Below are 25,199 nucleotides of genomic sequence, written 5' to 3'. Positions count from 1 at the left end.
AGGCAGCTCTGATTTCAGGCTTTTTAATCATCTCCAAGTCAAGCACTTCTTTTTAGGGCTGCCAGGCATTTCCAACCTCCCAAAAAGCCACATCAGACAGCGCCATGTGGTCCTGATGTGGGGGACCAGAAGAGAGTCAGAGGTTTGCCTGGAAGATTGAAAGGCACTGAAGGCAATTCCCTAAAAGCCAATTGAGCCAAGTGCAGAGCGAGGGTACCCTGCCAGCCTCTCCTGATGGATGCTAGCAGCAGCCCAGGCTGCAGCTCCAGGCACAGCCAGGCAGGCACCAGAGCACAGCCAAGATTCTTGGGTCTGTGGCTCCACCAGATGGATGGTCCTGAGGCCAGGCCACTGTGTTTTCTGAAGAAGCTTTTGAAAGTTGGGGAGGGTTGGTGTCACTTTAAAACAGAACCCTGTCTGGAAGTAGCAGAATCCCCCACGAGAAGGAGGGGATTCTCTAGCATTGCTTCTTTGTCCTCTGGGAGCTCTTCCACTCCTATCAACCCTGATCTCAGCCTCTCCACTTGTGCTCTTACCTGCCAACTCTTACTTCAGACTTCAGTCTTTTGCCAGGTGTCTCACCCCGGTGTCCCCCACACTGTGCTGGGCTGAAGTAAGTGGAGGAAGGCAGGGAGAGCAAAAAGATGGTGTAGGACCAGTGATTTCTGCCCCACGTACCTGTTGGTGCAGCCAGTTCTTCTCAACTTGCTTTGTATTGGTTATGAGCCCCTTTTCTCCAATTCTATTGCAGAATGGAAACACCAAGAGAAAAACAGGATTTGGGAACAGATGGCTGGGAGAAGAAAATAAAAAAGATGGATCAGCTGCACATGGCACAGCTGTGCATTGCTGTACAGCTTCTCTGTTGGCTCCTTGGACACAGCCAGGTTTTTACATTTTGTCTCAGAGTCCCTGTAAAGGGATGGATGTCTGAGTGCTTGCCAGATAAAAGATTTGGCTTGGGGTATATGTCAAGACTCAGAAAGGAATGAATTTTGATTAAATGGCAATTCTGTGGCCAATCTGTGCCCCAAACCATTTAGGAATAAGGATGGATGGTTTAATTTTCGAAGTGACTCAAAATGCTTAACAGTCCAGTAAAGAGTTCTGAAATATGTGTAATGCTTAATAATATTCATCACTTCTGCTTTAGGAAAACCCACATGCTCCCACAGTTAAATTGTTAGTGAAGTATTAATAAGAAAATGACATTCTCATTTCAAACAGATATGTAATTCCCCAGAAACGTTTAAAAATTTACATTTTTAAAATATATTTGTTAAAGTTGCCACAATTCCTTTTTACCATTTTTGTCTTTTGCTCTGCCTAAGGGAAACTGAAATTGGACTGTAGTGAGGAACCAATAGTGATCTTCAGTGACATCAGCTCCAGAGGACCTTGCTGGCCTGGCAAGGTGTCCCAGTGCTTAGGGACACAGGGAACCCCCCTGCAGCTGGGTGGGTAGGTCAGAAGGGCTCCTCAACAAAATGGTTTTGGTGTGCTGTTAGTTAAAGGCAGTTGCAGTAGCAGTGAGCTGCCTTTCTGAAGATTTGGGGGATGCTTTTAAGCCTAGCTAGAATGAAAGGATGCTGAGGTTTCAGTTGTGCTCTTTTCCTGTGTGTGTCTGAGGGCCCCTGGAAGTGCTTGGATGCTGTATGGCAATTTCCACATTGTGGTTGTTGCCCAGCAAATGGCTTGGCCTCAACACGTGGAAAGAAAGAGTTCAGCATGGGTTCAGTGCTCCCTGTCTGGGGAGCCTCCAGCGTTTCTCATGGATTGCTTTGCCTCTCGCTCCTCCTGCCCTTGTGGTTCCCTGGGTCTGACAAGCTGAAAAGCAGAATATAGATGAAGTAGCAGAAATTGCTCCTTTCCCTCAACTGTGGCTCCCATCGGTTTTTCTTGGAGTGGCAGAGGATGTTAAAGACATCAAGCCTTGTGAAAATGGGGATGGTGCCCTGTGTTGATGGGACCACTGACCTGCTGTATCCTTCATCAGAGTGCAAAGACAAAGTTGTGGCAGGAGAATCTGCCATTGTTCTGTTCAGGGCTGAAAATTACTTCTCAGGGAAAAAAAAAGCAAGAGTTTGCAGCAGCAGAGATAAATGCTTACTGACATGTGCTCGGTTTTCTGTTACACTTCAGGGAATGACATGGATTATTTTGCTCTTGAATTTTGTATGGCAGAAATTTCCCTTGGTACCTAGGATGCTTCCAGGGAAAAGGAAAATCTGAGTTGAAAAAGTGCAAGTGGAGATATAGTGCTTCACTCAGCCTGCCTTCTCTAAGTGCTTTGTCCTCATTACACATTACCACCCTTGATTCCCAGATAGGATAAATGTTTCCTGGGGAGAGAGCCAGTTTGTATTGCTGAAAAGCAACTGACAGTGCTGAATAAGCAAATACATCAAAAGCTGGTGTTTAAACTTAATTTGAGCCTCTCAGGGAAAAAACAAGTTGTACCTTGCTATCTGTAACATCCCTATGGAATATTCCTGTGACTGTGCCGTGCAATATCCCTGTGATTGTGCCTTGCAATCTGCAACATCCCTGTGCAATCTGCAGAGGGGTAATTGTCTTGCAGGCAGTGTGGGAATGAGCGCAGTAATGATGATGGATGCAGAATCTGCAAACCACGGGAGGATGGAAACTCTGGCCCTGGAGAGAACAACTCTTCATCCTCTGCCCACCAGATGAAGAGAGTTTTGCTCTGGTTTTGGCTTGCCTGGATATCACCACACAGGCCAGGAAGGTGTTGGACCATGGACGTGCTGGAGTTCAAATGTGGGGCAGCACTTGGCCCTGCTCTGGGGCTGAACCCGCTCCCCATTCTGGGTATTCTCCCTGCACAGACATGGACCCTCTCCTTCCCTCTCATGGAGCAGTTTGTGTGCAAGCATTCCTGCCATGTCTGAGTGGCTGGATTGTGCCTGGGATGTGGAGAAGAGGCCTGGCCTTGGTGGAACTCTCTCTCCCCTTTGGCATGGCCTGGTGGCAACGGGGCAGCACAGGGAGAAAGCAGCTCTGGAAGGCTGATGAAGGCAAGCTCTCCCCAGCACCCCAGTACTGGTAACACCCAGCTGAGTCCAGTGTGAAGGTTTTTCCTTGGAGGTATGTGTTCCTTTCCACTTTTTTTCCTCTACTCACTGCACCCCTGGTTAACAATTCAGCTGAGGTAGGGAAGGAAAGTCTCAGCTTGGATGGGCTCTGCTCACCATGGCATCTTTTCCTGGGGGCTTGGCTCAGCCTGTGCTGGGTTTGAACAGCAGACCTGGGTTTGCCCTGCTGTCTGTGCTCACTGTCCCCTTGGGAGCTGGGGCAGGAGTGGGGGCACAAGAACTGCTGCCTGGGGGAGAAATTCCAGAAGCCAGTGGGCTCCAGCCAGCATGGGGACAGTGGGGACACAGTGGCACAGGGTGGGCAGTGGTCCAGCTGGGAGGGTGGCCAGCCTGTGCAGAGGAGTGTTTATACAGGGCCATGATATAGGACTGGGGGACTTGCAGGGCTCTGGATGATGCCTATGTCCTCCTCTGTGTCCCCAGCTGAGGCAGCTGATCTCAGCAGGAGGAGCTGGTGCAAAGCAGTCTCCAGTCTCCTTCCAGAGCTGCTGCAGTTCCTGGCTGGCTCCTCGGTGTTATTTGCTTTTGCCACTAGATGGTGAAGTAAGGAGTAAGGGAAAACACGGGAAGTCTCGCTGTGTTCCCCGGCGGCCTTCCCTCCCTGTGAAACCACGCTGACGTGCTCTGCTTTCTGGGAACCCGGCAATTTCAGGCAATTATTCCCTGGGCATTTCATCCAGCTCAGCCTTCAAGAACTGCTGCTGCCACCCTGACTCTTTGATCTTCTTAACTCCAGTGCTGCCACCCTGCACTGATGTAGACGTGGCAAGCTGTGTTAGTGATGGCAAACCTGCCTGATGCAGGGATGTACAGAAAGCTGTCTGCTCTGGTTTTTGAAGAGGGTGTATGATCTGCTCCCCTCCCCACGAGGACCTGAGCATGCTGTGAGACCCACACCCCGGCAGGTGGGAATTGCAATCCCTGCGTGGCTGCTCTCTGTTGTGCCATCTCTTGTGAGAGCTGTTTGTTCACTGGAAGCTTTGCTCTGGCTGTGCTGGAGGAGTTTGCTGGGGATGGGTGATGGACCGGAGAGTTACAGCTCACCTGGGGCACTGCTGCCTGCGCAGGAGGGATTGAATGGATGGTGATGACGGCAGCTCCTGCCCCAGAGGAGCGAAGTAGATGGTGGAGAACGGGGAGGGAAAGGGCAGGTGCACACGTTTGGGCACTGGGGAGTGGAACTTGAAGGAATGAGTTACTCCTCAGCTGAGTAACTGAATGCCAGTGTCTCCCAGCTGGGAAATTAAATGCTTTAAAGGGATGCAGTCTCAATTTGGTCTTAAACATAGGCTGACTGCTCAGGACTCTGCTTGTTGGGCTGCAGAAACTTTATTGCTTTCATTTAGGGAAGGTTATAAAGTGCCCAACCTTCCTGCTCTCTGAACACCGGCCTGTGTGCCACTCTGCATGCCCAGCATGGCCTGCTTTTCATAGAATCATAGAATGGTTTGGGTTGGAAGGGAGTTTAAAGGATATCTAGTCCAATCCAACTCCCCTGCAATGAGCAGGGACATCTTCAGCTAGATCAGGTTGCTCAGTGCCCCCCAACCTGACCATGAACAGTTTTAGGAATGGGGCATCCACCACCCCTCGGGGCGAGCTGTTGCAGTGCAGGCTTGGAGAACCATTCCCTGTGGGACTGGCTGGAACACTGACCTGCTTGCCCTGGTTCCAGGAGTGTGGCTGTGCTTCTGGCTGGGTTATTTCTTGCTGGGCGTTGCTGCTGAGGGGGGTCTTTGCACGGGAGCAGATCAGGGAGTGCCCACAGAAGCCAGGCTGTGTGTGGGCAACCTCCAGGCAGGAATGGGGCCAGAGGCTGGGGAGTATCACCCACCCTAGGGCTGGAAGGATTTGGCTGTGTTTTCACTGTGTTTTCTATGAGGTTCTTAGGTATGGAAAAGCCCACTGTAGTCTGGTACAGGGTTTTATGAGAGGCAATGAGTCAGTCCCCTGAGCGAGATGGTGAGCAGTATGGAAGGTCTCTGTGGTATATTAGCAGTGCTCCATAGACGGTTTGGTTTATTTATTTTTTACTGTGTTTCCACTGTTCCTGGCTAATTTCAGTGGGATCTATCTTGTGGGCTGGCATGCTGGGAGCCTGGGGAGGCAATGGAGCTGCTCCCCAGCACTGAGGGATGGCCCCCTGGTGTTTAGTTCTGGCCATGGTGCAGGCTGCAGTGAGGAAGGAGCAGTCCCAATCAGGGAGCTGAATAAAGAAAACAACACTTCACAAAAACACACTCATCCTGTGCTTGGCACAGAGGTACCTGTGTGTGTGTATTTGTGGATGCTGCAGAGAGAAAATGCACATTTCACTCTCCCTCTCCCGTAGGCATTGAAGTGCCTGAGGGGCACAAGCCAGTAACACGCAGACAGCCAGGGAGGTTTCTTGTGCATTGCTCCTCCTGCAGTGCTGAAATGAGCCTTTTATGTTCCAGAGGCCACCGTGACACCAGGCAGGAGCAAGGGGGAAAATACTGAATAAACCTTGCATGAGCACAATCCCTAAGCCAGCCTCACCCCTGACTCTGCCACGCTATAATCTGCAGCGTGGAAATGTTTCTCTTGGCTGTTGGTTTAGGGCTGTGCAATCAAATCTGGTAGTTAAAATCCTGCTAAACAGGGCAGGCAACCTGAACAGCAGAGGAAAGGCAAGCAGAGCTTTCAAGTTGTTTGCAAAAAAAGCCACCTGAGGAGCAGGTGGTCATACAGCATCCATCCTGTGCTGTTTTGAGCCAGCTGTCTGCAGATGGGGGGAGTGAAGACCTGCCACTGTAGGTAATATTCAGTGTGTCTCCTTTCCTTCCCCTCTGAACATCTGATACCATGGCAGCATCCCTGCTCACAGGTGGATTAGGTGCTAGCACAGACCACTGCTACAGCTATCCATTTCCTACTGATTTATTCAAATAACTTAGAAAAGTACATCCAGCAGCTGAGTTCAGAAAAACTCTGTTGAAAAACATGCCTGGCTCTGCAGGAGCTATTGCTGTGAGATCTGTGAAAAGAGCAAAACCCAAACTCTCACGTGCAGCAGAGATGGGGAATGGAAGGGCTGTGGGTCTGATTGTGTGTAGGAGGAAAAGTGCCTGGGGTCTCAAAGCAGCTGAACAGTTTTTTAATTCCATTTAGAATAGAAGGAAAATAGGAATCACAACATTAGAAACATCTGCCTGGAAATGGATGGTGTGCTTGCTTTATTACTTTGCAGTGGCAACATCATAAACCCAGCAAAGCCAGGTTTGCCTGCAGAATGTCTGTGCCTCTTCCCTGATAGCTCCTACACTGCCTCTCCTCCTGGGGTTAACACAGTAAAAGGGAAAACCATTTTTTTTGTGTGTGTGTGAGACTTGGGTGCATCTCTGCTGGCTTGTCCTGGACCTGCAGGAAAACTGACCAAGCTGAAGCTGCTGTGAGGGGCTGCTCAGGCATTAGCCCACAGGGTGTCACAAGCCATGGGACTTCAGTGCCTTACTCCCAAGGGTAACTGAACACTTGGTAAGGCAAATCCTCCTGAAAGACACCCTGCTTTGATACATTCAGATAAGCCCAGTAGCATGATCAAAATACACAGCTACAAAAAGGGCTTCCTGCCATGGATATGCAAATATTGAGATCAGTGCAAATCACAGACCTCATACAAAGCAAACTGTGACTGCTGTTTACCTCCGGGTGCACAGCACCCACAGCTACAAGGCTTCCCTCTTTTATGCTTGTGTCAAGTTGCTCTTGAAAGCTTCTGCTGAAAAATAATTTCTGCATCTTTTCCAATGGTTGCCCCTTTCATGTGGTCCCCCCAGGAGTCTGTGCTGCCATGCCTTGACCTAATCTCAGGTTTGTCCAGTTTCTTTAGGCCTGAACAAGACTGTCAAAAAAACAAGCCTCGGTCCTTCACCAGTATTTTTTAAATTTTCCCCTGCCAGAATCTCACTGCTTTTCTGGAAATAAACAATTCCTGGGGCTGCTTGCTCAAAACACACAATTTGCAGCCTTATTACCATAGCGATCCTTTCCAGAGATTCTCTCTCCATGTGTGGATGCTTCGTGCTGTGAAGACTGCAGGAACGTTTCACAGCTCCTTCTCCCCAAGAGGCAACAGGGGAGGGTGGTCCCAGTTCCCCGCAATGGAGACAATGCTGGAAGCGATGCTGGAGTGGAAGAGATGTGTAAACATGTACAGCATGCCTAATTAATGACCCGAAACCGGCCGTAAAGGTCAGCTTGTTTGCGGGGGCTGCATGAATGCGGACTTGGAAAGGGCACTGCTGCCTCCCGGGATGGCAGCTGGACAAGGGCACCCACCACAGGAGACCTCACTCCTCAGGGTGCACCCAGGCCAGCCCCCCTTCCCTGGCCACCCCGATTCCTCCTGGGGTTCTGCTGAGAGTGCACCAGGCCAGCCCCCCTTCCCTGGCCAGCCCGATTCCTCGTGGGGCTCTGCCGAGAAACCAGGCTGCATTCTGGGGAAGGGGCAGGCTCCTGCAGGTCTTTGGAGTGGGATGTGCAGAGAACAGGCTGTTTTCTGGGCTGTCTGTCAGGCATTTGTTGACTGAATTTGATCTGCAGAGTCTTGTTACTCATATTAACGCTGTCAGCAGCACGCATGCAAAAATTGAGTGTCTGGATGCAAATGCCAGGGAATTGATATAAAAATGTTCTTTTCCAGCTGTTTTTTGTCCCTGTGAAACTTTTCTCTATAGTCTTCCAGGGGCTAAAAATTCGAGTTTCTTGCCTAATCTCAGGACTCTGGGAGTTAAGGCTTTATGAATATTACAAATTATCGTCAAGCAAATTATCATCATCAAGACTTGTAAAGATGGCTGTCCTGTAGGACAAGGTGTGCCACGGGTTGTCATGTGAGATCTGCAGGGTGTTTGCCAGCCCTTGCAATTTCCGACCAGCCTTCATCTCAACAATTGGGCAGAGCCATGAGATAACCTGCAGAGAAAATCAAGGGGAGCCCTAGCATTACTGGGTCACTTTGCAGACAGCGCTGAGCACTTCTGGTGTCAATAAAATCACAGAGATGTCACACGCACAACAATGGTGGCAATGAGAGGTAAGTGCCTTTGATGAGGCAGGTTTTCTCCCTCTCTGAGATTAACACAATGCCATCCCAGCTGTTCCCCACTCTCTTTCTAGTGGTGTTTCTGGGACAAACCCTTTTCTTCAGGCCTTTGGTCTCATGTTCCCCTCGAGCTCTTTGTCCCAGCAAACTGAACTGATCAAAGCTGCTTTTTCCATGCAGTGGATCAGGAGCAACTTGTTGGCTGTGTTTAGCTTCAGGCAGACTGAGGGTGTCTAGCTACAAAGAGAGACAGAAAATCAAGGCAGTTGGTCACGCTTTGTCATTTACATCGGCATTCTGTGTTGGGGAATGCAGACAGCGTGGCAGGAAGGCAGAGAATTTCCAGAAAGGCACCAGCCCAGGCCTGAGCAAAGCCTCTCACACAGTCCCTGGTGGCCTTAGTGAAGGTGAGGTGTTAGAACTGGGATCAAACTGGGATGAAACAGAAGGGGTTGATTGTGCAGGCAGGGCACAACCTGCACCCTTCCCTGCCTGGGTCCTTCCACCCAAGGAGTGACCAAGGAGGCTTCTGACAAGAGTGGTGAAGACTCCTTATCTGAGGAAGACCCTCTGCCAGGCAGAGCAAGGCATTCCACAGAGCACAGCAGTCCCCTGCAAACAGCAGAAGGCAGGAGGTGTTCACAAAGTCCAGCACATCCTTGACCTCTCACCTGGCCTTGCCACAGACTTGGATGACTTAGTCCTCTCATCCTTGCAGTGAAGTCTGTGGTTGTACATCACATTTACTCTCAGACAGAGATCTTTTCTGTGGGAATGTCAGTCATCTTGGGTTCAGTTTACAGGTTTTAAGGTACTCTCTGCATTTTGCCCTTTTCCCAGACACACCAGTGCAGTGGGCCCTGCACTCGCTTGCTCAGGCAATGGGATCCCCCCTCATTTTCCCTGCCTCAGCCCTGTGCCAGTCCCAGAGGCTGTGCTCTCTGGCTCCCAGACCCTGTCTTTCCCATCCCTGTTCCCTCTCTTGGGCGTCACTGCTCCTGGGCCTGGCTTATAACACGGTGTGTGGCACAGGGATGAAGATGACAGGCCTTCCTCCCTGAAGGCTTTCCTCTCGCAGAGGAAATCGGTTCACTGGCCCGAGCATTCAGCACAGCAACTGAGAGCAGCCTGAATCTGGAGCACAGAGTGAGCATCACTAGAACCATCTGAAAACGAGGGAAAAGAGGCTGTGAGTGAGAGGATCAGGGCTGGAGGACGTGTGCTCTGCAGGTGAGTGATCTGTACATGCTGAGAGCTGGCAGCGTCAGGGCTGGGTGGGATACCTGGAGCACCACTATTGTTCCTTTGCTGTTACAGAGCTCCCATGCTGCTGCTGCTGCTGCAGCCATGGAAGTGGGCGATACCAGCCCCGGTGCTGTCGGGGAGCCCCTAGGGAGGCTTTCCAGGGGTGGGGCACCCTGCGGGGCAGCTGCCTGCCCTGGCTCTGCTGCCAGGAGGAGCGCGCTGAGCCTGTGCCGTGGCCGTGGGGCCGCCGCGGGTGCCGGTGCAGCGGGGCGGAGCCGGGCTGGGGTCGGGGCGGCAGCTCGGGGCTGCCCATCCCCGGCCGCTCTGCCGCCCCGTCCTCCCCGCGGCCGTCGGGGAGCTGCTGCTGCTGCTGCTGCTGCTGCTCCGGAGCTCGGCCGGGGTGCAGTGAGGCGTCGCGGCCACCAGGTGCCACTGCCCCGCCGCGCTGCCCGCGGCCGCCGCCCGCCCCGCCGGCAGCGCGCTCCGAGCGCGGGGTCCCTCCATCCCCGCCGGGTCCCTCCATCCCCGCGGGGTCCCCCGCCCTCGGGGCCGGGGCTCAGCCCTCCCTGGCTGCCCCGCGGGGCCGTGGGGAAAGCGCTGCCCTCGGGGCTCCCGGCAGGCACGGCCGCACCGCCGGCAGCCGGAGCGGAGCCCGCCCGTTTCCCGGCGCACACGCGGAGCGGGGCGGCAGCTTTCGCTCCCTGGGGCCGGCTCTGTGCACCCCTGCCCGCCCGCGGAGGCTGCGCCGCTGCCGCACGGTTGTCACCTCCAGCCGCCCCTCGCACGCCCATTCCCGGGCACGGTGTGGCTCGCTCTTCTCTCCGGGCGGGGCGGGGAGCCAGGCTGGGCGAGACCGTGGGATGGGGACAGCGTGAGAGTGGGTGCGGGTGTGTGCGCGGGGTGCCGGGGAGCGAGCGGGTGTGAAATAATACAGGCAGTGCGAGCGGGTGTGAAATACAGGCAGTGCAAGGGGTGCGGTGTGTGCGCGGGGCGGGCGTGAGAGCCGAGCCGAGCCGAGCCGAGCCGGGCTGAGCGAGGGCCGTGCGGGGGCCGCGCGTGTCCGTGTCTGTGCAGGGCTGCGCGCTGTGCGGGTCGGGCTGTGTGTGTCCGTGTGTGTCCGTGTGTGTCCGCCTGCCCATGTGTGTCTGTGTCTGTGTGTGCGTGTGCGCGCACCGGGGGCAGCTCCCCACGTGGGGCTGACGCGGCAGCCCCGGCCGATCCGGGGCTATAAAGCTGCTCGGCGGCGAGCGAGGCAGAGCAGCCGCGGCCGGCTGCAGCTCCAGCCTGCGCTCCGCTCCGCTCGCCCGCCCCGCCGCGCTCGGGGGTCCCGGGGCAGCGCCCAGCATGCGGCGTGGCCGCCCGCAGCTCCCCGGCCCCCGGCGCGCCGCTCCGCCCCGGCCCGCGGCACAGTAGGACGCGCAGGAGCCGCGCTCGGAGCCGGGCGCGGCGCGGGTGGAGCCGGGGCGAAGGGCGGGGGTGTCCGCGCAGCCGGGGTTGATGTTTAACCTGGAGCGCCCGTTCACGGAGAGGGGCCACTTCTTCTCCTCCATGGAGTACCAGCGGCAGCTGGAGGAGGAGGAGGGCTACCCCCCTCCCGGCACCAATGGGACTTTCAACGACAGCGGGGCCGGGCCGGGCTGGGGCATGCCGTACCCTCTGCACACCACCATCACTCTCATCAGCCTGGCCGGCTTGCTCATGCTCTTCACCGTCTTTGGCAACGTCCTGGTCATCATCGCTGTCTTCACCAGCCGGGCGCTCAAAGCCCCCCAGAATCTCTTCCTGGTCTCCTTAGCCTCAGCTGACATCCTGGTGGCCACGCTGGTCATCCCCTTCTCGCTGGCAAATGAGGTGATGGGGTACTGGTACTTCGGCAAAGTCTGGTGTGAGATCTACCTGGCCTTGGATGTGCTGTTCTGCACCTCCTCCATCGTGCACCTCTGTGCCATCAGCCTGGACCGCTACTGGTCCATCACACAAGCCATCGAGTACAACCTCAAGCGCACCCCGCGACGCATCAAATGCATCATCTTCATCGTCTGGGTCATCTCGGCTGTCATCTCCTTCCCACCCCTCATCTCCATCGAGAAGAAGAGCGGGCAGCAGGCTGACCAGGGGGTGGCAGGGTGCAAGATCAACGATGAGAAGTGGTACATCATCTCTTCTAGCATCGGCTCCTTCTTTGCCCCCTGCCTCATCATGATCCTGGTGTACATGCGCATCTACCAGATAGCCAAGAGGAGAACAAGGGTCCCGCTGAACAAGCGGGCAGAGCGCCCCGAGAAGAAGCAGAATGGCTTGACTGACAAGGAGGAGCTGCCAGCCACAGCGCAGCTCAACGGGGAGAAGGCAGCAGGAGGCACTGGCGGGCAAGAGGGAGAGGTCAATGGCATTGACATGGAGGAGACCTCTTCCTCCGAGCACCAGGAGAACAACCAGTGTAAGAAGTCAGAGAGACCACCAAAAGGAAAGACCAAGACTAAGCTGAGCCAAATTAAGCCCGGGGACAGTTTGCCCAGGAAGACAGAGGAGGAGAGGAACACCAAAGGGTCCCGCTGGAGAGGCCGGCAGAACCGGGAGAAACGCTTCACCTTTGTGCTTGCAGTGGTGATCGGGGTCTTTGTCATCTGCTGGTTCCCCTTCTTCTTCACCTACACGCTGATGGCCGTCTGCGAGAGCTGCTCCGTGCCCGACACCCTCTTCAAGTTCTTCTTCTGGTTCGGGTACTGCAACAGCTCCTTGAACCCCGTCATCTATACCATTTTCAACCATGACTTCAGACGGGCCTTCAAAAGGATCCTCTGCAGGATAGAGAGGAAAAGGAGTGTTTGAAGGACCCTTTGGTACCGGCAGGACCAGTCAAGACTTTGTAGGAGTGTAAAGTATGTCTGTCTCAGGCTGTGCTTGCATGGGATGGTTTCCTTCAGCTCGTGAGCAGGAAGCCCTTAAAACCCTGAGATGAGCAGCACCGAGCAGCAGCAGTGAGGAGCAGCAGGCAAGTGGAGGTCTGAGCTGTGGCATTTGGCTTGCCAGGGGAGGATAGCCTTTGACTTGCTCGGTCTATTTTGTTAGTTCTTTTTTTTTTTTTTCCTCCTTTCTTTTTTCTTTTGCCAGAATCTCTCTGTGGATATTCTCATGACTGCTCAGTTTGACTCTTTAAAGGCAAACGTCGTGCAGCTCTGCGAGAGGAACAACTAAGAGGGAGTATGCCACACCACAGGTGTTGGATTTTTATCTTGTTGTGTCTTCTTTTCCCCCTGTTGTATATGTAATGAATTTGGACCTCCTTGTAAAGTAGAGTATTGTATTCTTGAATTTGAATGTCTTAATTTTTGTAAGGCAAGCAGCTTTGAAACTGTGAATGCTTTAATTATCTTTGATACCTTAAAGGTCTTTCTTTTCCTACCCCCTGCAAAGCCCCTCACTCAAAACCACTGAACAACTAGAGCCATCTCTTTACCTGACAGTTTGATAATAATACCAAAATTCCCAAATTCTTGTATTTTTTTTTGTTGTTGTTGCTGTTTTGGCTGTAAAGCTTAGGATCACAGACCTCACCAGACTGGCTATTTTTGTTGCTATTTTTTAATGTCATACCTGTTTCTGTTTAATTTCTGTGTCGCCTGTGACACAACACAGCTGAGATGGCACCTGCCATCTCGTCACTCGTGAGAGCAGAGCCCGACAGAGCCGTGGCTTTGCTGTGCAGGCAGGGATGTCCCAGGCAACAGAGACTGTCTCCCTTGCAACGTGAGCCTTGGGACCCTGCCAAGCTCCCCACGAGTTAATCCTGTTTGATATTATACCACTCTGCAGCACTGAAATGTGTTCGATGCTCACTCGCTTCCTCCACCTCAACTGCAAATAGGTCAAAGCAAACAGCAGGGCTCTGCATATCATGTGTTCTCATCTGTGGGGGTTTGTGATGGTTTAACTCCTGCAGGATTTCCTGCAGAGAGGAAGGGGTTTGTGCACAGTGGCCATTCGTCGCTCTCAATTAAGAGAGAGTTCAGTTTTTAACCTGCCAGTCTCATCTTTCCTAGGAAATAGGGAAGCATCCCTCTTTCAGTCTTATACAAGGCAAAACTCTGAAATGGGAAACTTAACTTCCAGTTTCTCCATTATTTTATAGTGTAATTAAGCTTTTCTTCTTTTTTTCTTTATTAAAGTGTAAATATTGTGACATTGGAGAAGGAGAGAGAGTTAATACTGCTTTTACACTCTTTCCTGAAATGGCTTTCAGCTCTTTGTGCTAAAAAAACAAACCCAAAACAAAAATGGACAGAACAAATCTAACATCCTTGTGCCATGGATAAATTTCTGGAGAACATTTATAGGAAAAACTTTTGATTTATCACAAGAAATAAATAAATGAGTCCACGAGTCTTTTAATGTTAGGAAAACAGCTTTATCAAATGCTGACAAGTCACAGAAATGGTTTGGAGAAAGCAAAGTTTGTATACGTTGAATGTATAAATGAATTTGCCTTCTCTGGAGTTGTATGGTACACAGGAAGAGACTTTAAAACTACGTTTTTACTTTTGGGAAGTGTTTTGTTGATTTTGCTCTCTCTTTTGACTTTCTAATTAACTCCAAGTGTCCCTGGATGCATCTTGGGACTTGGAGAGCAGTGTTTACATCCACTTGCATTTTCAGAACTGAATCCTCCAGAGGTGAGGAAAGCAAATAAACTGTGCTTTAATGTAAAAACAAAACAAAACCAAACCACAAGCAGAAGTTGCTATAATGGATGATTATTTTTATTAAATAAAAGAGCGTTTACAGATCAAGTGTGAAAATCCTCTGAATAATGTTAGCTGTTTTGTTTTATTTTATAGTATTTTATCTTCTGAACTGTTCACCAATCTGCTGGTACCTTTGGTTTTTTTTGAAGAACACACTGGGAAAAGCACTCGTGTTGTCTGAAAGGGATTGTTAGCCCAGGTAGGAACAATGGCTCTGTTCATTGTGCAGCGGCACAATGACAAATGAGCCCTTGATATTTCTTGGGTATTTCCACCCCCCTCTCTGTGCCACAGCAAGGGCATTCACGTGTTTGGTAAAGGAAAGAGAGCAGGGTTTGAGGGTGTGATTTGCACACAGGGAGTGCAGCCTGGCACTGGCGTGGCGTTTGCAGCTCTCGTGAGGGGTTTTAATTGTCAGTTTGCAAATGGGATTAGCAACAATTAGGCTGGAAGGCAACATTTTGTGATAGATGCAGGAGCGTCCACCTGAGTGGGCCTTTGGTTCCAGCCCCAAGGAGCCAGGGCTTGCTTGTCTTTCCACCACTGCTGCCAAGACCCTCCTGAAGGAGGTGATGGGGGATGTTCTCCCACCGAATGTGGAACTGCTTCTGGTGAGAAAATAAATGACCAGAGCCCCATGTGGGAGCTGCTGGTCCAGTGGTCCCACTCTGCCAGTGGCCCTGGGCTGCAGCTGGAGGTGCTTGGCAGGGTGGGCAGGCAGCATCACTGCTGGGTGTAGGGCACCTGATGGGGGCCCAGAGATGAACATCTTGCTCGCCTCGTGGTGGCCTTTGCAGGCCAGCTGAACTGGGTTTGGGTAGAGTGTCCTGCTTCCACTCTGCTCTTGGCTGGCCCTGATGGCCTTGGAGGCTTTTCCAAAGCAGTTCCCGTGGGAGGCTCTGGGTCAGTTCCTGGGACACAAGGTGATCCAGAGGCACTGATTGCACTTGCTCCACCCCTCTGGCTGTCAGTTGTCCTTGCTGTCAAATCTCTGGTGTGGACAGTGGAGTATTTTGGTGGGTTTGGGGCTGAGAGACTGAGGCTCTTCCCCTTACCCCTCCTGACTCCCTCCCGGTCATTGCTTCCAGGTCATTCCCTTGCAAATGATGCATGAAAGGATGTAATGAACCTTGAGTATTTTTATAACCTTTTATTTTGGGGCTGAAAGGTTAATGGTGTGAGGGGAGGGAGGGGGACTTGTCTCCCCAGCTGGGTGGGAGCTAGCCAGGCTGGCTCAGCAAACGGCAGGCAGAGATGCCACTGCCACTCTGGGAGATGTTTCTCCACCACTTTCCTCTGTGGGGTGACCCTGCATGCCACCTCTTGTGTGGGGACCCCTGAGGAGGGCACAAAGGTGCCAGACAAGGGATGTGCAGGAGGGGCTCAGGTGAGTTGGTCTGGGGGAGCAAATGTCCCAAAATGCTTCCAGGAACAGCTGCATGAGCAGCAGGGTTGCCCTTGCAGAGACCTGTGGCTGCCTGCCCAGGGCTTGTCCCTGATCCCCTCAGAACTACTGATGTGTTCTTTTGTTTCCATGGGGGTTTGGTCCACGTTCTCAGGGGGCCAAGGAGCTGGTCACATAGAGGGGCCTCTTTCCAGTGAGGGAGGGACTTGGCCTGAGACACTCTGCTCACACAAAATGAGTTTCCCAGACCCAGAGGAGCCTTGGCGGATTTCAGACAATGTCCATCAGCCTTCCTGTAAGTACCTCCAGTCCCACCCTGCTTGGTGGGAAGGTTCTCTCTGCATTGGGTGGTGGAAGGTTCCCCTGGCCCAGGGGAAGGTTCCCTCTGCATTGGGTGGTGGCCCCACTGCCTGTGCAGCTTTCACCAGTTGAAGCTCTTTGTCTTATTTCTTAACATTCCCTGTTCTTTGGAAAAGTTCAAAGTCTGTCGAGATTGCTCCTTTATTACAGCCAGTGCCCTGGCAGACAGCTCCACTTACAGCTCTCATCATCTCTGGTACTAACTGCTCTTTGCAACTGGTTCATGGGAACATCTCTGTGACTTGTCAAATGGTTGTGGTAGTGTGACTTCTGTGCCTTAGCTCAAGGTGTAGAAACGGAGTGAAGAGAGAAGAGAATTTGTGTTAGCCCAACCCTTGCAGTAGCCACTGGTACTCACTCAGCTCATAAATGCTCAGGACCAGATCCCAACCCCTCTGGGAATAAAAGTGTTGTAATCTGGGAAATCGAGGTGAAATTCCATCTGGGGGTCGCAGTGCAGGAATGCACATTACAGGGGGGCTACAACACAATCCCAACTATCCTCAAGGCTGAGCAGAGAGGATGGTGAACAGGGCTGTGGAGGGCACAAAAATCCATGCCTTTTTTGTGTCACACCATAGCTAGTCCAAGAGGGAGGTATCAGCAAGCAGAGGAGGAAGAGCCGTGGTGTTGTGGAGCAGGGGTTGTTGTGTTTAATGGAGATACTGATGTTTGAGCTGGTCATTCAACATTCTTCCATCTTGGGACACCTTCTTGGTCATTTCAGTTGAGAACTCATTTCCCGAGGAGGACCACAAGTACTGAGGACATCATCTCACGTCCAGGAGTAGGGGGTGTGAGCTGGGTCTCAGCACCCAAATCCAACAGGGAGACAACTCCCTCACTTGAGCACAGGTGTCATCAGCAAAGGTATAAACCTGTTGGCTTAAACTACCTCAACACTGCTTAAGCTGACTCTAGTTTAGTGTGTTACTGTAATCGTCAGTTCCATGTTGGCTAAATTTGGAGAGAGCATCTGTGCTGGCTTGGATCTAAGGTCCTGCTTTGCTTCTGTGGCTCTGAGAGTGGCCTGTAGCAGATTTTAGGGAATAGTGAAGAGTGAGGACCCTTCCCAGGAGGCTCGGGGGTCATTAGGTGCTCTGGGATTTCCTGGGGCCAGCAGTGCCTTTTGCGCTAGTGGAGAAATTCCACTGACATGTGTTTCCTGTCAGCAATGCTCTGCAGCAGGAGGCCTGGATGGCTTTCAAAAGCATGTTTGAGTCAAAAGCAGCAGTTGGGTCTGTGTGGGAGCAATGGGGTGAATGGGTTTTATCAGGAGGTGAGATGGGCTGACCTGAGCATCCCTGCCTTCCTGCGTGCAGTGCCTGCAGCCTTTGGCCCAAATTTGGGCACAGCCTGGGATATTGCATTTGCAGGAGCAGCCTTGAGGTCCTCCAGAGCTCTGTGACCTGCTGCAGGGTTCACTCCCAGACATGAGAAACATTTGTTTTAAGTCAGCTGCTACATGGAGGAATAGACTGCTCTGTTGCTGTTTCAAACAGTTGTGTTTTGCTGGACCATGACTTTGTGGCCTTTTTTCTTGTTTGTTTTTCAATTGCTCTCCACAGAAAAGAAGAAAAGAACAAGCTTCTCACTGCTGGACATATCTGATAAAATAATTTCTGGTGAAGGCTGCCTTTTCTTCATCTGTGCATGTGACATTGCTGCAAAATGTTAATCTTAGGTTGGACACCTTAAGGTGTTACTGAAAAATTCCCTGAGTAAAAAATGAAATAAATGTATAGATAAATATTTAGGACACCACACCCAAACCTCTTTTCTGAACTGACTGAACTTTTTTAAAGAGTGAAAAGCTGAATTCTGGTCTTTTGCTACCAGGATAACTTTTGGCACTAGAGAAATTTGGGCAAACTATTCCCCTTGGAGACCAAACCATGCAGGTGTGGCAGACCTGGCAGCTTGGCTGCTGGGATGCTGATTTATACCCTGCTGGAGCCCCCATTCCCCAGCTTATTCCTGCAGTCACAATTCCTGGATAATCTAGTGTCAAGTCCTTTCTGTGTAAGGCTGAGTTTGTTCTTGGTTCCATGATGCAGACACTTGACCTGAACGGCTCCTTGAACCGTGTTTGCCAGAATGAAGTTCCTGTTAATTTAGGCAGCCTTTCCTTGGCACAAACAGCTCTCCATGCTCATCATCTCTGCTGTGCTGTTACCCAGACAGGGCACACTTCCACTGGGGACACCAAATGCAGCACTGAGCTCTTCTTTTCCCCGGGAGTACTCAAAACACAGAGAAGTGGAATGACCCCAGCCAACCCCATGAAAAGGGAGTGGAGTCTCCTTGTTTTTGGTTATGGGTTTGACCTGTAACCTAAGCACAACCCTAATATTTATACTTCAGAGATGTTAGTTAAAAGTAATCATGTATTTATTATTTTAAAACAAATACCTTGTGGCTTTAAACCAGCCTCAAAATTTAGTGGGGACAGAAGAGTTAAAATGTCCAGTTCAAATGAAATCACTTGACTTGCTTACTTTGAAAGATTTACCATCTAGGCCTTTGCTGTCTCAGGATAATGAAGATACATCCATTGCATTTTGAAAAGCAGAATAATTGCTTTCATCAACACCAGTCAGTGTTTGGGTGAGATGGCTTTTAAACAGTGCAGCAGGGAGGAAAAGGAAAGCTAAATGCTGCTCTGCTGAGCTGGGCATGCACCGAGGAGAGCAAGGTAAGCAGTGTTGGATGCAGGGCAATCTTTCATCACTGTTGGCTCTGTGGGGGCTAATTAGAGAATGTGTTCTGGCTGGTATGGATGGGATTTGGTCCAAACAGGGTTCTCTGTAGTAAAATAAGATGATTGTAGCAACAGATGCAATGGTGGCAACTGCCTTTAAAGCCCAGTGATAATTGGCTTAAACCTTTGCATGGGAAATGATCTGCTCCTATTGTAGCTGTTGCTCACTGTTCCCAGAAATGCCTGTTCCTGACCATGCTGCTGGGTGATGTGAGAGATGTGCAACTGTGTCAGGAGGGTGGTCAAGGGCTAGGAAATGATTCACACCAGTGATATCCACCCATGAGGGGCCTGGGTTTTGTTTGCCCTAAGCCCAGTAGCTGTTTTCATCACCTTAGCTTCATGGATTCCCACTGCTGAGGATGGAGCAGTGACTGGGAGGGGGATGAGGGCAAACACTTGGGGGTGTGCAAATAAGGTCCATGGAAAATGAGACACACTGAAGTTGAGTGTGGAAATGGTTGGTGTAAACCAGATGATGCTACCGTACACCCATCTGCAAAAGGATTCAGCCTGAGATGCTGTGGGAGGCAAACAATCCACCACAGCAATTCCAGCAACTGAAAACATAAAGATAGGACCCTCCCCTCTTATTAACTGACATCTCACTTGGGATTGCATAGACTGAGATCTTCAAGTTATCAGATGTTTGGAGGAAGAGGTGAATTTTTAGATGTTGTTTATTCAGACCAAGATTTAATTAATATTAAATAGATTAAATATTTGATGAAATAGACTGAAATTAAATATTTAGATCCCTCTTCCCCCCAGATAGCAGCCCCAGTGGATGTTTATGTGGGCAGTAAAGCTAGAACATCTTCTGAATGTCAGAGTGTGTTCAAAGATCAGAGTTACATGGGAGTATCATCCCATGGATATGAATTAAATTTCTCTTGGATCCTTGTCTTTGGCAGCCCGTGTGGGAGCATGGTCTTCCTTCCTCTGGGATTATTGAGCCACGACCTGCTGGGACTTCAGGTACCACTTCAGTGCAGGCTGTCACCCTATTCCCCTGCCACATTCATCTTCAGTGGGCAAAGAGGCCTCATGGGGAAGGGTTTTCTCCTGTGCTTCTCATTTGTCAGGCAGTAGACACAAACTGAGAAGAAAACAGCATTGCTTCATACAGATTAATTACGTTCCTGAAGAAGAAAATGTGGAAAAATGGCATCTTGCCTGAAGGAGGGCAGCTAATTCCTCACCAGTTGTGCAGGCTGGTGCTGTGTACCCCCACCAGAGCAGGAGTGGGGCCACTGTCCCCAGGTCAGAAAGCAGAAGCATCGTGGTGGTAAATGCTTAACTAGAAAGAGTCTTGCTGTCAAAACCCACCTGCCAGAGAGTGGAGACTGAAAAAATGACCCTTGGTTTGGTCCAACCAGTGATGGCTTAGAGCTACAGCCGTAGAGCCTGCCACGTACCCAGAGGTCAAGTGGTGGTGGACACTGGCAGGGGTGGGGCTGGGGATACCTTTCCTTCTGTGCCCAATTTCTAGTGCTGCTGTTTGGCCCCTGTGCTGGCACTGGCAGTATTGTAGCCAGAGTTTGCTTGGTTCTGGCTGCATTGAGCTTGTTTTCAAAGTATGTACACTATCCCAGCAGGAGTTTTCTAAACAAAAGTATTGTCATACCCCAGCAAAAGGACTTGTGTGTTTAGATAAGACCTCCCATCAAGAGTGAGGGTATGTGTGTGACACATATAATAATATAATGTGACATCCAGCGCTCTTGCTGTCCAACAGACCACTTTGGTCTCCTGGAATTCTTCAGAAGCAGTAGCAGAGTAATGGCTTGTGCCTCTCACCTCTGCCAGCATCACTGCATGGGGATGAGGCCAGTGCAACTCATTCAGAGTGGTTAAGTGACTTGCTAGACATTGAGTGAAAAAAGCTGGGGCAGATTAATAAAAGATGGCTTTAAATAATTCAGCAGGGGCCAGCTGATGAAGCTTCACAGGGCCAGAAAGCTGATCTCATTCAGCTCTGTGCCTGGCCAGATTTTTGGCAGGAGGTAAGGGATGCTGAGGACCTCTGGGAGGGGTTTCATGCTGTGTGGGCATGCTTGCCCCCCCATTACTGATCTCATTGTAGTTCTCAGAGACTGGTTGGGGATAGCAGAGTTGTGTTTGGTGTGGTGGCAATTGCTCTCTGTGTCTTTAGGGTCCCTTTTGGTTTTCTGCAGGGAAAGGGCACCCCTGGTCTGGGTGGGCTTGTGAGTCCATGCTGTCCTTGATGCCTGGGAAGGGCAGCTCTTCAATTTTCTGGTGGTGGGCAAGGGAGCCTGGATCCCAAGGTCACCAAGGCCCACGATGATGGTCCATGCTTGAGGTATGGGCATCCCCTGTGCTCTCAGCACCACCTGAGGGGCACCTGCAGACCCCTGAGCAAGGAGCCAGACTGTGGGGCTTGAGCCTTACTCTGCCCTCCTGTTCTGTGGCTGCAGGCTGGCTGGCAGTCTGCAGATACCAGCACTCCATGCTTTCCTTGCCTCTGGATGCTGCAGAAATACCCCATTAAGTCCAGGTCTTTTTCTAGGAACCTGCTGAAGAAAACCCAAACAAACCTGTTCTTGTTTTTATGGTTTATCTCTGTGCTGCTGAATTGCCTTGAGTTTCATTGCCAGCAGGCAGCAGAACCCCCATACCCACCAGGAATGTGTTTTCTCTTATCCTGCCAGGTTTTCTCAGAGGTGTAAACATAGCCAAGCAAAGAAAACTATTTCTGAGGGCCCTCACAGGATCACAGCCAGGCAGGCAGGTCAGCACCTGGGAAAGCCAGCCCTTGCTGGCAGCAATCCTCTCCTTTTGATGAATTGCACCAGACCCTTGATCTGCATTTTTAACTGTGAGGGACTGGGAGGGCCAACTCCCCATGGCTGGGCACAGGTCTGGGGAGGCTGCCCTGCTGATGCATGGGTGACAGTGGCACCAGGCCAACGCTGAATGGACCTGCTCTCACTCCTACATGGCCTCAAACTGGGGCTTCCTCTGCTGGGGAACAGAATTAGGTGGAGCTGAGCTGATTGTGGTTTTGCCTCGTGACATAGAGAAAGGAACAGGCAAGAGGAGCCCAAAGAGAGTCTGATTAATGTGCCTCTGGAATTGGATTGTTTAATGCAAACAGCTTTAGAGATATGACTAAAGTAGGAAAAGAAGCTTGGAAAAGACCCCATTTGGGATAAAAGCAAAGAAGGCTATTTTTTGCAAATACCAGTATAGCTTCTTCTAAAAATAATGTCTTGGATGTCTGTTCGAAAATGAGAACCAAATGTGATTCTGAACGGTCTAATGCAGCCTGTCATTTCAGAGGAGGGATGGAGACCTCTCATTGCAGGCAGGGGATGTGCTTGCAGGCTCTCAGAGACCAGACTGTGTGGAACCCAAAGCACAGCTTTGGGAGGAAACGTGGATGGGAACGAGCAGCATTTGCCCACAGGCTGCTGAATTGCAGGTTCACACTTTGCTGTGTTGGCAGCATCTTCAGTCATGGCTCTGGGAGGATTTTTGAGAGTATGTGAGAGTTTCTGGGGATCAGGAGAATGGCATGTGGATGGCCATGCTTTCCCTTAGCAAATGGCATTCATGCAAGAAAAGGAGTTAACTTCTGGTAGTTTTAATTTTCTGAGCAGAAGCAGGAGCAATATCAAAGGATGGGACAGAAGAAGGAATGGTCCTTGCAAGGGAGGCCACGCCAGAGCTGTCCTTCTGTTCAACTATTTCAGGCCCTTTTTGTCTCTCCTTGCCTCTCTGGTGCACTGTTCCTGAGGATCAGTAGAAGCAGCAAGGTAGGTTTCTCTTTTTTTTGCACGACTTTGCCTCAGCATCTCAAGCAGATTTTTTTCATCAGCCAACAGCTGAGAACACTGTGTTCAAAGTCAGTTCAGGTTGCAAACATCAATGCTGGTGCCAAAGCCTTGCAAATGATTGAAAACATTCCGGGTACCCTTCAGTACTAACTCAGACAGTGTACAAGCAGTTTTGGAGTGTTTTCATAGACTTCTCACTACTCTAATATTAAGCTTTGCTCCAACTTTGCCCTTTCAAAGCAGTGATCCAGCTGTCCTCTGGCCCTTCTGTGAAAAGCTGACAAGAAGTGTTTTCTTCCTTTGGAGCTGATGAATGTGAGTGTGTTTTATTTGAAATGTACTGATCAGAGCACTCCACCCCAGGCAGGGGTACCGGGGACATGCACCCTACAGAGTGCACGGTTCTCCAGCCCTGCCTGGTGGCTTCTCCTGACCTTTGCAGTGTATGCTGGGGAAAGGCCTGCCTGTTTCCTTTATGGCCAGTGTCTGTGAAGAACACAATGACAAGGCACTGAGGCCAGCAGCCTGTGCAGCATTTGCATTGGGTAGCACTGGACCTTTCCTAAGTATAAATCAGAGTATGTCTCTGGAAGGAAAATTTTCTCTTGGATCTCCTTAAAGGGATTTAATTCATCTGCTCCTGTCTGTATGAAAATGTAGATGATGTAATGATGGGACTGAGAGGCCAAGGGCACACCAGGAGTCAGCAATAGGTGATCTAATGGAAAAGGTTGGTAGGTGTCAGCTGTGCTTCCCCAGGGGTTTGTAGTGGCCTCAGCTGCTGTCACCTTTGTTAACCCATTAGAGAAATCCTTTGGCATGATGCCTAAGGCCAAGAGAGCAGTCAGGTGGCACAGGGAGGACCAGGTAGTTGTACACCAGCTCCCTGGGGCTGAGGGTAGTAAGCAAGCTCTCCACCTTGCAAGCTCAGAGCACCCTCCTTGCGCCCGTGTTTGGAAGCCTTGTCTCCGAGATGACTTGCCCCAAAACACAGTAACCTTCATGGGACTTAAACAGACCCTGCAAGATGGAATATCCCATGTCCTGCAAGCTGTATGGCTTCAGTCCTCACTGCTAAAGAGAGGGGCTACTTCAGCCCAAACTGTGCCTGAACTACCACAGGGACAAAGCTGCAATATTTCTTTAAGCTGTTTTGAAACTGTTTGAATGACAGATGGAAGTGTTGGGAGCTTTTCAGTACTCAACAAGGATGTTCCCCTCAAAACCAAAACACCACCAGACCTTGTTTTTCTTGTGACATGTTTTGGTTCTGTCACTGTGTGTAGTTTTTGCGATCACTTTGTTTTCCCCGACTGTGTTGCTCTGGGCATGATGGGGAGGAAAATCCATCTTTCAGTAAATGCTCCTCAAGCCACCTGCTGTCACAGCAGATTGCTGCATGTCTCTCTGTTCCCAGAGAACAAAACCATTGTAGATCTGAAATTTCAGGTCATGTTCCATGTCTTCTGCTATGTGATCCATCTCACAGTACAAAATTTTTATTGTGTTTTGGATGCAACCCAAAATATTATGCTATAAATGTGAAACAGCTGTAATATAGAATGTGAATCTCATGTGCAAAGACTTAGAGAATTTGGATTTCCAGGCCAGAGGAAGAACATCCTGCAGCAAAACCCCTTCTGTAAGGCCCTGCTTTTGTCCCTCTGAGCCACTGGAGGAGGGAAGACTTTTGCATTTGCTTGGGAAAACCTCAGGCACTGTGCACTAAGTGCTCTGACATGCACCTTAATCCTTTTGCCATGGTGCATGAAACTTGAGTGTGTTTCTCCCTCCCCAGCTGCATCAACAGTCTCTGGAGGCTTTATAATTGAACTCTGGGTTTCCCCTATTCTGGATCCCCTCTCTCTAGCCTTGCTCTGCAAAGACAGGGACTCAACCTTCTCCCAAGCTGCTCAGTGAGTGTATCTGTGGAAGAAGCAGCTGGCTTTGTGGGCAGACGTTTGCCCATCTTTATGCCTGTCACAACTTATTAATGTGTGCCATGACCACAGTGCCTCTGGAAAGAGCCCAGCACTAACTGCTCGCTTCCTGGCCTTGTCATCCATTCCCTCTGCCAGGTAGCCTCCACTTCAGAGCTGCTTTCTTTTGGATGCAATTTTTTTTTTTAAGTGACAGTGCCCTCAAGGATTTTGGCGAAAGAAAAGCAAAATGGAAAAATCTTCCTGGCAGGACCCATTCTTCTGACACAGCAGCAGCTGCCGTGGAGGAGAGTCAGCAGCAGGGATCCTCTTTGGGGGAGTTTACAGGCTGAGGATCAGAGCTTGTGCTTCTCTCCCTGCTTGGTAGCACAAGCTGCCTCCTTGCAGGGAGAGGTGGTAGCCAAATCAAGCTTGAAATGTGACATTCACAGCTCTAATTAGGTGTATGCAGCTTCACTTTGACTCCAGAATCCAGCCCGAGCAGGTGAATGTGTCTTCCACTGCTTGCCAAAAGGTAGTCTAGGAATGTCCTCAGTGCAGTGACCAGCCAGTCCAGGATTTAATAGGTTCAGCCTGTTTAAATGTCTGCATTAAGGCAAAATGAGTCACCCTGAGCACTCACTTTCTCCTGGTCCATGCTGAAGGGAATCTCCTGGCCAGCTCTAGGAAAATGCTTGCTCAGGAGCTGCAACGCTGGGAGAGAGAAATCTGGTCAAGGAGGGAATGATGTCCTTTCCTTCTCCCTTTTGTCCTGGTGGG

The 25,199-nt window shown here is 50.7% G+C and overlaps 1 protein-coding gene and 1 long non-coding RNA gene across 2 annotated transcripts in view; both read left to right on the top strand.

Moving 5' to 3' along the window:
- The first annotated feature begins 3,628 nt into the window (after nt 1-3,628).
- Nucleotides 3,629-25,199, top strand: part of LOC134554614 (uncharacterized) — a 34,012-nt gene continuing 12,441 nt past the window's right edge. Inside the window, exon 1 of the long non-coding RNA XR_010081294.1 lies at nt 3,629-9,414. This is a non-coding gene — a long non-coding RNA (uncharacterized LOC134554614). The remainder of the gene's footprint in view (nt 9,415-25,199) is intronic.
- ADRA2A (adrenoceptor alpha 2A) lies at nt 10,783-14,228 on the top strand. Its single transcript, XM_063405322.1, has one exon. The coding sequence runs from the start codon at nt 10,927-10,929 to the stop codon at nt 12,259-12,261; it is 1,335 nt and encodes a 444-aa protein (XP_063261392.1). The 5' UTR covers nt 10,783-10,926; the 3' UTR covers nt 12,262-14,228.

The sequence above is a fragment of the Prinia subflava genome, chromosome 9 (genome assembly GCF_021018805.1).
Source record: "Prinia subflava isolate CZ2003 ecotype Zambia chromosome 9, Cam_Psub_1.2, whole genome shotgun sequence".
Classification (NCBI taxonomy): Eukaryota; Metazoa; Chordata; class Aves; order Passeriformes; family Cisticolidae; genus Prinia; species Prinia subflava.
The sequence above is the reverse complement of the archived record's forward strand: the minus strand, read 5'-3'. Positions and strand labels throughout refer to the sequence as shown.